The sequence below is a fragment of the Podarcis melisellensis genome (genome assembly GCF_964234715.1).
Source record: "Podarcis melisellensis genome assembly, chromosome: 13".
NCBI lineage: Eukaryota > Metazoa > Chordata > Lepidosauria > Squamata > Lacertidae > Podarcis > Podarcis melisellensis.
In genome coordinates, this window is record NC_138545.1 from 15,387,249 (window position 1) to 15,402,765 (window position 15,517).

The 15,517-nt window shown below is 46.4% G+C and overlaps 1 protein-coding gene across 1 annotated transcript; it reads right to left on the reverse strand.

The window, feature by feature from the left end:
* Window positions 1-1,921: 1,921 nt before the first annotated feature.
* BCL7C (BAF chromatin remodeling complex subunit BCL7C) lies at window positions 1,922-15,361 on the reverse strand. Its single transcript, XM_081883684.1, has 6 exons — window positions 14,509-15,361; window positions 12,540-12,618; window positions 11,145-11,253; window positions 7,941-8,102; window positions 6,625-6,710; window positions 1,922-4,926 (listed from the first exon to the last, which is right to left on the reverse strand). The coding sequence occupies exons 1-6, from the start codon at window positions 14,598-14,600 to the stop codon at window positions 4,783-4,785; spliced, it is 672 nt and encodes a 223-aa protein (XP_081739810.1). The 5' UTR covers window positions 14,601-15,361; the 3' UTR covers window positions 1,922-4,782.
* Window positions 15,362-15,517: the final 156 nt, after the last annotated feature.

Sequence of the window (15,517 nt, forward strand, 5' to 3'; positions counted from 1 at the left end):
GATCACTTTGCAGCCAGAGAGAGAGAGATTTCTTGCCAACGATCAGCTGCAACAATCGATTGAACTGAGGGGGGAATCTGTTAAAAAGTTGATTTTCAGGTGTGGAACAATTTTATTGGGGGTGTGGGCTGGAAGAGAAAGAAAGCGACTCGCAAAACAATGTGGCTGATGCGATCTTGCAAGAGACACACTCTCCTCTCTCAGTAAACTAAGGAAGGACTTTTCCAAGATGATGCTTTGCTGCCACATGGGGAAACAAATGAAATGAAAACAAATGAAAGTGTGCTCTTTCTCTCTCTCTCTAGAATGGCTTATTTGTATGGCAATGTATGCAGTTTTAATGAATTAAAGGCTGCAATCCTAACATCTACCGGGGAGTAAGCCCCACAATTTCACTGGAACAACTTCTTTTAAAATTAATATTGTATAACTAACAAAAAGAAACAACAGCAGCTCCCATTAGTAGTGCAATAGCCATTAATACAGCCCATCTCGGTTTAAATATATAAGTAGACACAGTCCATCTGGATGTTCTGTTAAGATATACAAACAAAGATGGCATTTATAAGAAATGCATTCAAATGTATCAAGGGCAGTGAGGTCCTCAGACTAATGTACAATAGATGGTGGGTATTTTATCCTTCCAGGTGATTAAAAGAGCTCACAAAATCCACTTTTGTTGTCCTGCTGTAAATTCCCAAGCCACAGGGGTATAATTCTAATGGGATTAGCATCTCTGTACACACGGTTAAAATTGCAGCCTTACTTATTCTCACATGGCACAACTGAGTCAGACCATATTGGTCCATCTAACTGTAGATTGGTAGAGTTGGCAGGGACCCCCAAGGGCCATCTAGACCAACCCCCTGCAATGCAGGAAGTTCAATGTTGTGTACCTATTGGGGGGTGGGGACAGGACTGCAGTCCTAGGGGCCAAAGTAGCCCTCCAGGCCTCTCTGTTCAGCCCTTGGAAGTCTTCCTGGGTCATACCCCTCACCATTCACGTTCCACATTCTACCGGAGTGCTTTTGACTTGCTAGATTGCGTCCTTGAAGTCCAGTAACGCCTCTTGTTTGTCTGGATGGTGTATGGGGAGGAGTGTGGCTCTGTAGAAACCGCTGGCTGTTGTGTGGCTGGAATGCAGCCTAGGGTACAAAGGGAAGAGTCACATCTGTTGCTCCGCCTACTCTGGCCCTGCCCACCACCAGCATCACACACACACACACAGCTTGCACAAGGGAAAATGCTGAAAAGAGCTTCCCCAGTCTTGGTCTATATCAACTGGCAGCAGCACTTTGGGTAGCATTTTCTCCAGCACCACCTCGAGATGTTGACAAGCAAACCTGGAGCCCTCTGCTTGCAAAAGCATGTGCTACCCCCTCCTCACAGCGGTTCCACGCCATACATTAAAGCACATGGGTTCCCCCCAAAGAATCCTGGGAGTTCTAGCTTCCTCAACACAGAACTACAATTCCCAGCACTCGTGACAAACTACAGTTCCTTCCAGGTGCTGGAAATCTTATGTGCTCAGATGTCTGGTGGGTGCTGAACTTCTTCCTACCATTAAAGCTGTGTCTTCTCTATCTCTCTCCTCTCCCCAAAGCCGAGGTTAGCTCTGTGCAAAGAAAAGTCATTTATGAAACAGCCCTGATTAAATGCACCCAAGGCATGCACAAAGCGATCAGGATGCTTAGTGAACTGTGACCGTCTGTATCATTATTAACTTTCAGGAGGAATTTGAAAACATCCCTGTTTACCCAGGCATTTGGTGACTAAATAATTCAATTCCAGATCCTTGGATGGGAGAATGCTTTCAACTGGTGAGGAAGGGCAGGACATCAATATATGCCATTAATAGTAAGGATTCCGAGTTATATCAAAGTATACCTTCTCTCTCACATAAACAGACACACACACGGGCTCAGGATGAGGAATCTCCTTTATAGACCAAGAGAATTACAATGTAAAATTGCTTATAAAACAATAGGTAAGAAAACAAAAGAAACATTAACACGTTATTGCTGAAATAAACAATAGTACACTCCCGCTGCTAATAAGGGCTTCGCTGAATGAGTGCCTTAAGGGCCTATGTTGAACATTTAAAAGCTCCCACATGGAAATCATTTCCATGCTTGACATTGTGCAAATACCACATGAGACATGATGGCCCCACAGTATGACCCTAATGTCTTTTTCAAGGCAAACCCACAACTGGAGTAACTTACTGGGGCTGGCTGCATGTGAGAAAGTACATGCACATGGGTCTGTTACATGCAGCAGACTACATGCAGGATTTGTGCAATTGTCACGTTTGAAGCACACTGAATTAACCCAAAAAAGGTATTTTCCATTGAGCCTTGGCCAACCACAAGAGGAAGAAGGTGGGAGACCAACAACAGAGTATGCATTTCCATATGTTCCTGTAGTCCCTTTTTTATCTTTCAAAAAAACCAACAACTTTATTTTACTGTTCTTTAATGCTATCCCAAAATTTGACAGCTGAGGGGTGTAGGGATTATCACCTTGCCTAATGGTAGGCATAAGGGTTTGAGTCCTGTTCTTTTCGGCTCCTGCTCGGAGTCGATTTGGGCTGACCTTGAATTCAAAGTTCCTGATTACTGAGATCACTAGAAAGCTGCATCTTGCAAATCTGAGGTGCAGATTTGGACTTGAAAAGCTAAACTGGGAGCAAGCAGGTTGTTGATTTGCAGAAAAGAGCCGTGCTCAGAGGGCTAAAGCATGACAACAGCACAAATGGCCAATAATTTGGGGAGATTGCCCACAGCCCAGGTGGGTAGGGGGTGATGCCAGCAGCCATGATTGGTTGGCATCCTGCCCCAGGTGGGAAAAGCTAGCTAGCAGAGGGGGTGGATCTGAAGCATCCATTTGTGTGCTTTATGTACACAGTTATATCCATGAGCAATGCTGCCCCACAAAACCCGGAGAGGCATTTGGTTTCATCGTTCAAACAACCAGCACCCCTCAGTCCTCTTGTTACATGAAGAAGTCACAAGAAGGGCATTTTATCAAAGAGCAAAGCTAGCAAGGGGTGGTACTGAAGGACTGTACACATCCAATTTGTGGGAGCCTGTCGAAACCAGAATCTTCTGACGTTATAACATCCCTCCTGATTATCACCTGCAGTAGCACAGTTATCCAGGAACTATTATATGATGGCATTAAGGAGATACGGTGCTCTTAAAGCACCATGTCTCCATCTTAACAGAGTGGTTGGGAAACGGGGTGGGAGTGGGGAGAGGAGGAAGAACAGAAAGAAGTAGCAAAGCCCAGGCAACCAAAGAGAAAGCTGACAACTTTTGGGGTAAGGTATGGAAATGTGAAAGCTCCTGTACAGACACAGCTTGCTGTTGAGCAGCAAACTATAACGAAAAGAAAGTGTATATACACCACCAAACCCCAAATGCCGACTGATTCTCTACTATTCCACTAGTTTGGAACCTTTTTTGCCTCCTGATTCCTTCCAATTTTGCATTTGGATATGGGGGGAGAACCAGGAGTCCTAGGCTTCCAATACCCACCTTTCAACCTACAACACTCAATGCCCTTCTAGCAAAGGCTGGGCTCTATTCAGTCCAAGAAGCATGGGCTCAGACACATCCAGCTCCCTCTTCTCACCTCTGGAGATGAACCTGCCTTCTTCTAGAGGCAGGAATAGAAGCCAAGCTCCCTTGCCATGAGTTATTGAGAGTCAGAAGTGACGAGGTCTCTGCCCCCAGACTGTTTCAGTTCTAAGGTTCTGAGCTCTACAAACATTCAGGAACAACAATGCAGGGAGTTTTTTCCTAAGCATATAGAGTTCCTTTTCCTTTCCCCAAACACAGCCCCTGCATACCTGGGATTAGGCAAAGGAGCTTTCAAGGCAGAGTGCATAACATCTACATAGCTTTGACCTCCAGGACTTATTGCAGCAATTAATGGCCTATCCTTCCCTTAATCTGGGCTCCACAGTATCCTGTGTACCTAGAAAACTGTGTGAGAGATGATGTAATTTGCAATTCTGAAGAAGAGCTCAGAAACACCTCCACAATCCTCTCCTTCGAAAAAACGAAACAATACAATTATACGGAAGTAAGCAAAGATGCTTATTTGGCTGTATTTGCCGGATGTTTCTTCCCACTTGTAAAATTTGGATTTTGGGTGGGTTTGGTGGTCCATGCAGCTTGGCTTTGAAACCCACAGATGCCCTCACACTCTCTAACCTGGGGTAGAAAAAAACAACCACCTGGGAATTTGTGGCTTTCCTGATTTATCTATTTTTCCTAAATCAAGCCTTTGTTCCTTTTTCTTTGGGCTAGTGTGCTTATGCCTCCCTTCCTCTCTCACAGTGCCAGAGATCTCTATATGATGCATTAGGTCCACCGGGCCTTTCAGGAAACCTTCCCAGTTCCCTTTCGTCACCATAATCTCCCCACCCGCCTTTGCTTGAGCTTTGCTCCCCACCAGCACATTTCCTTTTAATACTGCGAATCATGCATGCACACTGGGGGGGAAAGGGGCTGTTGAATGTAAACAAACATGGCTTCTGAGGGTATCCAAGGATGGCCGCCATGTTTATTCACCAACAACAGTCTTCTGTTTGCCCAGAGGCTGCACCAGGGGGCAGCAAGCGTAGTGAAATGGTGACAGTACCCAGGTGGGCAAGGTGGCATCAAGGTGGGCTGGCCACCATATTTTAGCATAATATGTTAATATATATCTCCCAGCAAGTCCCCTCCCCCTCCCCTGTCAAAAGAGATGGGGAGAGCAAAAGCAGGCCTGAGGTTAAGCATCTGAGGGCTGGCTGGACTCCGACTCTTGTGCCTCACTGCGCATCCGCTTCAATGGCGGAGCCTCGGGCGGCTGTTCTGCCTCAGGCGTTGGTACTTCGAAGGCCTCTTTCGCGGGCTTCGCAGGGCCTGCTGTGTCCTGTGTGGGGAAGAGAAGGGAAAGGATCATGTCCATGCTATAGCAAGGGGAGAAGACCCACTTCTGCCTCTAGCCCTGCCCACCACTCCAATGTGGCCCCCAGAAGACTGCCCAGGAACAAATGTGGCCCTCAATCTGAAAAAAAGTTCCTCGTACCTGGTGTAAAGCGCACATGAATGTAAATGTTAGAGGAGCAAGATTAGCATTTTGAGAGTTCTGCTTAAATATCCTACAGCTTTTTAAATGTGTCTGTGGAAAGCGGGGGGTGTTTGTTTTGGTGTTTTTGGTTTTACTATTTACTTGTGTTACCTTGTATTTTATTCTGTGAACTGCCCCAAGATCTTTCGATGGTGGGGGTTGTTTTAAGAATTTTAAGGTCTCAAATATAGAATAAAGGTAAAGGACCCCTGACAGTTAAGTCCTGTCGCGAACGACTCTGGGGTTGCAGCGCTCATCTCACTTTACTGGCCGAGGGAGCCGACGTTTGTCCACAGACAGTTTTTCCGGGTTATGTGGCCAGTATGACTAAGCCGCTTCTGGAGAAACCAGAGCAGTGCACGGAAACACAGTTTACCTTCTTGCCAAAGCGGTACCTTTTTACCTACTTGCACTATGACGTGCTTTCGAACTGCTAGGTTGGCATGAGCTGGGACCGAGCAACGGGAGCTCACCCCGTCGCAGGGATTCGAACCGCCAACCTTCCGATCAGCAAGCCCAAGAGGCTCAGTGGTTTAGAACAAATATTCATAAATGCACACCTATCTAAATATATGAACCATGTGTCTGAAGTAGTATGGGAGAGCCAATTTGACTCTCCCAATGACCTCAAATATTCCTCTGCAGGAAGGGAGGCAAATGGGGAAAGGCTTCCCATTATCTTTTTGCTTACAAATCCTGTCTTGAGAGTGCATTTGTGTATGAATAGGGTGAGCCTGTGACCTGGATTCAGGAACCATCACAAAAGGCTGGCCAGGCTGCCCAGGTAATGCAATCAGTGACCATTATCAGGTATCCAGGCAGACAGGATTTCTGCGGTAGACCACCGCCTTCTGTGATGTATGTATGATGTTTTGGGGTGGTCTTGGGCTACAGGGCGGGCAATTTCAAAAGTCTATATAAGGGCTTGCGCACCATTGTTCAGGGTTCTCCTCCCTCCTGTGTGTGATGAGTGAATAAAGATCAGGCTTACTAGCCACTTTGCTTCTCAATATACTCTGGTTGGCCTCTGTTTTCTCCTACTGATAGGGAACCCGCTTAAGGACTCTATAGGGGCTCTGGAATACCCCATAAGGGAAAGGGAGCAGTTTTTCTTATAACAGTGATAGATAAATTTAATAAATAAAATAAAATAAATAGGGTGTTACCAAGTAACAACCCCTCTCCAAGAAAAATTCTGCCTTGACCAACCCCCAAGCCTCACCCCAAAAGGCTACCACACTAAAACAGGTCTATTGTACGGCTTCAGCCACAAAGGAGAAACTTTGTGGAGCTGGTCGGCTGGTCCCACTCAGCCCTAGATGGAACATGCTGCAACACCTTCCGTTGACACATTTCAGGGAGATGAAGAAGCTGACTGAGTCAGGTCACTGGGTCTATCAAGCCAACTTGGAAATGTCGCCATCGAACCTGGGAGTTTTGGCATGCAAAGCAGGGCCTCTACTACTGAGCTCCGTCCCTTCCAAGGATCAGCACCCTCACCTGGGTTTCTGATGTCTTGGAATCCGGCTCTTCTTTGGTAAGCATGGGAGGTTCATCTGTCCCCTCCAGAAGCAACACTCCGGACTCTGCCACCCAGGAGAGAAATGGAGAGATTGAACAAGTACGGAGTGTAAAACAAAAGGATTTAAAACCTCAGCGTCCTAGAATAGAATAGAATTTATTATTTGTACCCCACCCATCTGGCTGGGTTTCCCCAGCCACTCTGGGCAGCTTCCAACAAAGTATTAAAATACAGTGGTCTAAAAAATAAAATAAAATACAGTGGTCTGTTAAACATTAAAAGTTTCCCTAAACAGGGCTGCCTTCAGATGTCTTCTAAAAGTTTGGTAGTTGTTCTTCTCTTTGACATCTGTTGGGAGGGCGTTCCACAGGGCGGGTGCCACTACCGAGAAGGCCCTCTGCCTGGTTCCCTGTAGCTTTGCTTCTCGCAGTGAGGGAACCGCCAGAAGGCCCTCGTGCTGGACCTGTGTCCGGGCAGAACGATGGGGGTTGAGATGCTTCTTCAGGTATACTGAGACAAGGCCATTTAGGGCTTTAAAAGTCAGCACCAACACTTTGAATTGTGCTCAGAAACGTACTGGGAGCCAGTGTAGGTCTTTCAAGACCGGTGTTATATGGTCTCGGTGGCCGCTCCCAGTCACCAGTCTGGTTGCCGCATTATGGATTAGTTGTAGTTTCCAGGTCACCTTCAAAGGTAGCCCCACGTAGAGTGCATTGGAGTAGTCCAAGCGGGAGATAACCAGAGCATGCACCACTCTGGCGAGACATTCTGTGGGTAGGTAGGGTCTCAGCCTGCGTACCAGATGGAGCTGGTAAACAGCTGCCCTGGACACAGAATTGACCTGCGCCTCCATGGACAGCCGTGAGTCCAAAATGACTCCCAGGCTACACACCGGGTCCTTCAGGGTGACAGTTACATCTGTTGAATGGTCACTTTAAAATGTGAAGGTTCGTTATTGCTTCACAAGTTGTGTATGTCTTTAAGGGCCAGGGCAAATAACGAGACCCAGTCTTACAGCTGTGAAACATAGCAGGTGCTGCTGAGTTGTGTTAATCAAGCTGTGTCAGCAATTGGGTATAGTATATAAGGAGCAGCACATAGCTCTCTCATTATGCTGGGGGATGGGTTGGTGGTTGGGTTGTGTCTGTTGTTGTTATCTTTAGTGTAAAAGGAGTTTTTGTTTTTGTTATTAAAACCTTTGTTAAACTTATTTTTGACTTCCTTGTATGCATGGTCTCCCCAGCAAGCTCTCTGCAGCGCTACTAAACCGCAAACAGCCAACAACATCACCTACCTCCTTCCTGCCCCAGCAAAGGAGGCTGAGAGTCCTCCGCCTTGAGCTCCCCTAGTGGGGTGGGAGTTACAGTCTGGCTGCGGTCCAGGGTGGAGCTGGGGCTGGTGTCCCCGCCTTTCAGCAAGGAGGTCTCCGAAATGGAACTCTGATTGCTGTTCTCGTCTGCGGAAAGCGGAAAGCAGAGCATTAGGATTTGTCTGTGGCTGCTGTTATTGGGCAGCTTGGTGGTTGGGGGGAAGATCCAAACGCCTCTTTGATTTCCCCATCCACCTTTCTTGCATGAATCCACAGGGTGCCTGGTGCCATTTTTAGGCAGGGCTTTTCCCCCCCAGCTGGAACTTACTGGAACTCAGTTCTGGCACCTTTCAGGTGGGCACCATTGCCATTATAAGAGAATGAGGGAGGCATTCATGGTGAGTTCCGGCACCTCTTTTCCTAGAAAAATAGCACTGATTCTAGGCATAATGTCAGCATTTCCATGTGCTTAAATAACAGAGCTGCTCCTCCCTCCAATCACATAGGGCCACTCCAGACTGGTTGGTGGTTTTCAGGGGGGTCTTCTGCAACATGTCACTAGTAACAGGGGAAAGGAGAGTGAGGGGAGAGACTCCATCAGGCAAGGCCTCTTTCCACTTGCCCTACTCTACCCTCTAGTCTCTGCTTCTCAATTTGTATTGTATTGTTTTATGTGGCTTGCTGTTGTTTTATTGATTATAGTTTAGAAATTACTTATTGTAACTGTTGAGAGGATTTCTGTTTAACTTGTATATGTTGATATTATTACTTTATACTATTCTAATGATTGTTGAATGTTACTTTCTTGATGTAGGCTGCTTATTTTAAAGTTTTGTTTTATTATCACCTTTTTGTATTGTGTTAGATTGTTATAAGATGTACATTTCTTGTTTCTTCAGCTTGTCAACTGCCTGGAGTATTGTAAGACAGAAAGACAGTATACAAATTAAAAATGATGGGGGGGGGAATGATGAACCACTGTCTACCCATCATTCTACTTTGTATTTGGTTCTGGTTTGCTTCCCCAATGTTCTCACACTATTGCTTTCTGGAGAGGCACTCCTGCACTTCAGCCCAACAAAAGCGGGACAAAACCTGGAACATTTGCAGCAGAAAAAGGGAAGTGATTTCAGCAGGAAGTTACGGGACCTACGCTGATTTCCAACAAAGCAGTATGACTACCCCAAAACTTTTGCAGGTGCGAAGAATATCAAGAGAGGAATTGTGAATAGCCACCCCAATACCATCATCAGCTCGATTCAGAGAGGTTCGGCTGGTGCTTTCATTATACAGTAGTATCTTGGGTTACGAACTTAATTCGTTCTGGAGGTCCATTCTTAACCTGAAACCGTTCTTAACCTGAGATACCACTATAGCTAATGGGGCCTCCCACTGCCGCCATGCAATTTCTGTTCTCATCCTGAGGTAAAGTTCTTAACCCAAGGTACTACTTCCAGGTTAGCGGAGTCTGTAACCTGAAGTGTTTGTAACCCCAAGGTGTTTGTAACATGAGGTACCACTGTATATCTTTATGCACCAGGGGGAAAGTTTCTTCTTCAGCCTTTGCCTGGTTAACCATCTCTGTCCTTTTAAATGTGGGGGGAGGAGTTATTGGTTTGTTCTTGTTATGTGCTTTATGGTTTTATTCTGCATTTTTATGCTGTGAATCGCCCTGAGATTTTCTGATGAAGGGAGGTATACAAATTTAATGAATAAAACTAATACTTTTTTTAAAAAAAAATGAACACATGTGTCAGGGGTTCAGGGAGAGAAGAGCAGATGAGGGAGGAGACAGTGAGCGAGGGGGAGGAATCCCAGAACGACGAGGAAGAGGATGACAATGACCAAAGGTCGTCCATGAGTCTGTCCAGTGAGTCGGAGGATTCCCAAAAGGAAGCCCCCCTGGTCAGGCCAAGGGGAGCCAAAGGGGGAAGCAGTCAGGAGCAGGGGAGCGAAGGGAGAACCCCCAGTGGGAGTTGGAGATCGGGGCCGGCTTCTCCGCTGGAACGGAGTGAAGGGGGGTGGAGTTACCAGTGTGTCAGAGGGAGCAGAACAGGAAGCAGAGAGGGGAAGGAGATCGGGGCAAGACGTCCTGCCGGAAGGGGCGGAGAGTAGCACCGGGAGCAGTGTAGCGGTCGAGAGGAAGGTCAGAAGCAACGTACGCGCGCCAAGTTCAAATGTGGAGGCGCGCGGAAGTGAGGGAAGCCCTGGGGAGGAGCCTGGTCCCAAAGCGCGAAGGAGGGGGGAACAGGCATCAGAGGATTCAGCCTCTGGGGAGTCCCGGCGGGAGGGAACCCAGGGGGGCAGAAAGACCCTGCGGAAAAGGAAGCAGAGGAAGAGGTGGTCCAGCACAAGCCTCTTAAACTGGTGCAGGGGCGGTACTGATTCAGAGGGTACTTCAGCGGTCTAAGCGTAACAGACGTAGAGCCACGGGGCTCGGATGTAAAGCCAACAATGTTCTTTAATAAAGACTTTTGTATATAAACCGGATTGGACTTGGGTCTCTCGTGAGCTGGGACCTCGGGTGGCTCTGACAACATGATTAAAAAGCATGACAGGAAGGAAGTTCTTTCACATCAGTAATTTGTCACACACGAGATGTAAGGAGAGGCCCACGAAGCAATAAAGGGAAGCATCTTCCTGAATTAAGGAGCAGATATGAAATATTTTCCTTTAGCTTTGCAGAGCCCTATTCCGATACCACCGCTCGGACTGGTAGAGTGGCGCCTCTGGAAAGAGGCCACAGAAGAAGGGGAGGCGAGCCACAGGTGTTGGGGTGGGATCCTAGACTCCACCTCTGCCGCAAGCCCCTCTTTGCTTCTAAAACTGGGTGCGTCCCCCTCTTTCAAAATGCTTCGTTCTAAACAGTAGCCAGGAGCAGGGGTCGCCAAACTTTTATGGACCAGAGGGGCCCATTTTTTAATTTTTGAGAGAGCACCAGTCACAAAATGGCTGACATAGACAACACTGAAGTCAACATTGCCCTGGATATCCTTAATTTCCAGAAGCATCAAACAGAATCTCTTCCCAAAGTTAAATTTCAGATCACCTTTGGGGAAAACCTTTGGAGAACCAGTGTGGTGGAAGTGGCCTGGGCAGCCATGTGGCCTTGTAAGTATCCTTTCTCCCCGTCCTGACAAGTGTATGTCCCTCCCCTCTCCTGCCCCCCCCCCACCTTCCACAATGTACCATTGAGGTCCAGCATGAGCAGGGCTGGGTTCCTCCGAGGGCTGGGCATGCGGGCTCTTCGCTCTTTGGTCCGCTGCTGCTCGCTGTTGCCTGCCAGCCGCCTTTTCTCCTGTCGAGGAAGGAAAGGGAAGCCTTGAAGAGGATAGGAAACGGAGCTTGAGAGAAATCGACGTTTTAGCATGGCAGGGCCTCTTCTCTGGAAGTCCCTACCTATTATTAGTCAGGCACTGTGGGGTCTCAGGAAAAGCCACAGAGGCCTGTTGTTGTCCTGTTTTTTTTGGTTAGCCTAACTGATGCCATTTTGCTTCTATAAAAAAAAACCTGCCTGCTTTAGAACAGGCATAGGCCCTCCAGATGTTTTGGGACTACAATTCCCATCATCTCTGGCCACTGGTCCTGTTAGTTAGGGATCATGGACGTTGTAGTTCCAAAACATCTGGAGGGCCGAGTTTGCCTGTTTTAGAATTCAGGAGGGTGAGCCACAAATATGTGAAGACCAGATAAGGTTGCTAGGCGATTTTCAGGAAAACCTCCCTCTGCCAGGCAACTCTCCCCTTCAAGGTCTCCAGGCAGGGTGTCCTGTTTCAGATCAGCGCAAGGAACCTCGAAAGGGGGGGAAAGTCTATCACACTGGTGAGTGTGGTTTGCCCACTCTGTTTTACTCAGCTGAATAAAGGAGTGTTTATGGGATTCTCCTCTGTCTATGGCATTTATTGGCTTTTCAGTGACCAAGGCAGCTTGGGCCCGATTAGCGGACCCCAACAGCGCCTTCGTTGTACTGTTTTCAACACCAGCTAAACACTTCTTTGCTTAGGAAAGCCTAACCACTAGACATGTAATTTCATTCCCAAAAATGGAAAGAAGAAGAAGTCCCAGCAAAGGAAGAATGATACAAAAACTTAGGGAATATGCAGAAATGGCAAAATCAGAAGAATAAGAAATCAAAATAACAAACTTTTGAATAAAAGAATGGAAATGGTTTATACTTACAGATAAATTGTAAACAGATAGGAATGTTGGCAGGGTTATTGTAATAATCTGCAGTTTCATAAGAACATATATTTAAAGAAGATGAACAAATGAGCAAATGTAGTTAATTAGGATATGCAGAAGATAGTAAAAATAAATTTAAGGAGCTGCATAAAGAGGGGGGAGGAAGTCAAGTTTGGAAATGTCAAAATGATTGTAAAATCAGTGAAATGTATAAACTTGAAAATTTCATTATGTACTGTTGATTTTATCTATCTTTCGACCCCTTTTACTGTATTATGTTTACTGTTTTTATTACAGTTTTTAATGAAAATTTTATACTTTCCTATGTAAACGTCTTTTTAAAAAATTAAGTGTTATATAAACTGAGCTAAATAAATATAGAGATGGAACTCTTCCCCTTACCTCATCTCGGGGGTCCACAATAGGTACCCACTTGTAGATCCGAAGAGATGTGTCCCCGACCGTCACCCACCGCTTTTCCCTAGGAAGCAGAGAAGAGCAAATGGTGTGATTGTTATTAATCAATTAATTAGTATTGTTAATTTTGCAAGTTGCAGCTTCCCATGTGAACCCCACAACCTATTTCACCTCAGGGAAACTTCCAGCAGTCATTTACAGAGAACCAATTGACAGGAAGGGGGTCCTAAATATTATATTACCCATGCATTTATATAAGGAAACATTTAATATCCTGCCATTCCACTAAAGAACCTTTGGTGGCTCATAATGGCAAATATATAAAAGCAACAACAATTTTTTTTTTAAAAAAAACAACACCCTAAAAACAGCCAAAAAAGAAAAAAATGAGTCAGATGGAAACTGGACCACCACCAACAACTAAAGTGGGCCAAATGTTTTCATAAAGAAAGACATTTTAATTGCTCATCAAAAGACAAGCAGCAAGGTGGATGCAGCCTTCCTTGGAAAGAATATTATACAGCCCTCAGAGCCACCACCGAGAAGGCCCCATCACGCATTCCTGAGCTGGCATAATGTATCAGCTAACGGACAGAGCTGTGAATCAGGAAGCCTTCAGTTCCAATTCCACCGCTGCGATTACCTCGCTATGTAGCCTTAGGCCAAGGTTAGCCAAGGCGGTGTGTACCAGGTGTTGTGGACTACAACTCCCATCAGCCCCAGCCAGTATGGCCAATAGTCACAGATGAAGGGAACTGTAGGCCAGCAACATCTGCAGGGCATCAGGTTGGCTTACTCTGCCTCATCCCACCTAACGTTGGGGCTGTGAGGAAGAAATAATGGGAAGGAAGCAGTGCTTTTCAAAAACGCTCCCTGGAAAGGAAGCAAATGTGGTAATTTCTTGGCTGGCAAATCTAGGATCACCCCACGCCACCAATATCAATGGACGGAATAATAATAATAATAATAATAATAATAATAATAATAATAATAATATATTTGTACCCTGCCCATCTGGCTGGGTTTCCCCAGCCACTCTGGGCGGCTTCCAACAAATATTAAAAATACCTTTAAAATACAGTGGTACCTCAGGTTACATACGCTTCAGGTTACAGACTCCGCTAACCCAGAAATAGTGCTTCAGGTTAAGAACTTTGCTTCTGGATGAGAACAGAAATTTTGCTCCGGCGGCGCGGCAGCAGCGGGAGGCCCCATTAGCTAAAGTGGTGCTTCAGGTTAAGAACAGTTTCAGGTTAAGTACGGACCTCCAGAACGAATTAAGTACTTAACCCGAGGTACCACTGTACATAAAAACTTCCCTAAACAGGGCTGCCTTCAGATGTCTTCTAAAAGTCAGATAGTTGTTTATTTCCTTGATATCTGATGGTAGGACTTTCCACAGGGTAGGCGCCACTACCGAGAAGGCCCTCTGCCTGGTTCCCTGTAACTTGGCTTCTCACAGTGAGGGAACTGCCTTAAAAAATGCAACTTGACAATCCCCATTCCAAAATGCATTTGGCAAACATTCACAAAAGTGCATGAAACAGATCGTGTGCTTCTCAGTGTGAAACTCTGGGCTGGAATACACAGGAGCACAGCAGCTCCAGCAGGTCAGATCATTGGTGCAACTAGTCCAATATGGCCTACACGGACTGGCAGCAGCTCACACAGGTTTCAGACAAGGGACATTCCCAGCCTCAGCTAGGGACACCAAGGTTTGAAACTGGGGCCTTCTGCTCTAACACTGAGCTGCAGCCCCTCCCTGCAGCCCAAAACACAGCTGCCAAGCCCTCCGAACCAGACAGGTGTTGTGCCGCATGCACCCCAAAGCCCAAATCGACCCCTCACCACCTGCACCGTGGCAACCAGCTCACAACCCTTCTAAAAATGGATGCAGCCAGAGATGCCAGGTCCCTCCAAAAGTTCCTCCGGCCCCTACGCCCATCGGCCTCACCATCTGCGGACATGCTCGATGGCTGCCATCACTTTCTTGATGTCATCTTTTGCCCGGCTGCGTGTCTCAGCTCGAACCGCCCGTCCAGACATCACCGGGGAGCAACTTTGGAGAGTTGAGCAGAGTGTGGAGGCAGATGCAGAGGAGAAACAGAGAGCGTTATGACTGGGATTGCTTTGTTTTGCTTATGTTCTTCTGCTCTCTTTATCCCATTTCTTTCTTCCTTTCTTTCTTTCTCTTTCTTTTTTCCTTCCTTTCTTTCCCTGTTCCTCTGCCCCTCTCTGCCTCCTTTTGCTGACTATCCGAGCACGGAACTAGAAATATTCCCTGTGCATCACTCTGCCATCAGGATATCCAGCCATAGCCTGCCTCTCCATCAGTCAGTCTTCCTCCTCTGTCAGTTTGCGTCAATATTTTGGTGTTTCTCTCCTCTTTCGGTTTCTTGGTTTTTGGTTTTAATCTGAGCCCTCATCTACTCACAGTTCTCCCTTTCGGCTTAGCCCGACGTTAATCTCTACTTCCTCCTCTTTGTCTTCTTTTTCCTGTCCTCCGTTTGTCAGGGGGTGGGGGAAGAAAAAAGAAAACGGAAAAAAGGCGGCTCACCATCGGAAGAAAATAATATAAGTTCTTTGGGTTGTTTTTATTTTTTCGTAGAGATTTGCAGCACAGGGAGCGCCCTCTGGTGACTAGGAGAGCTGGAGAAGACGAAGAAATTGACAGTCTGAAACAGAGGATTGCATCCTTTTTGATAAATGCAGAGAGGCAGATGATGGAGCAGCCTGCAGGTGGAAAGACAGATTAAGGATGGGCAAAAACAGAGCAAGCGATTAATTGTGTACACTTCTCCTTTGAGCTCAGAAGGGATGCTCGGTTGATCATTTATATCAGAGCTGCAAGTTTTAAACATCAGGTGGGACGGCAGGAAGGTAACACCTTTTACTAGGACCAGCTAAAATGCAACAAGACAAGCTTTCAAGGGCTGTGTACAGACTCCAATTTATTCTACATC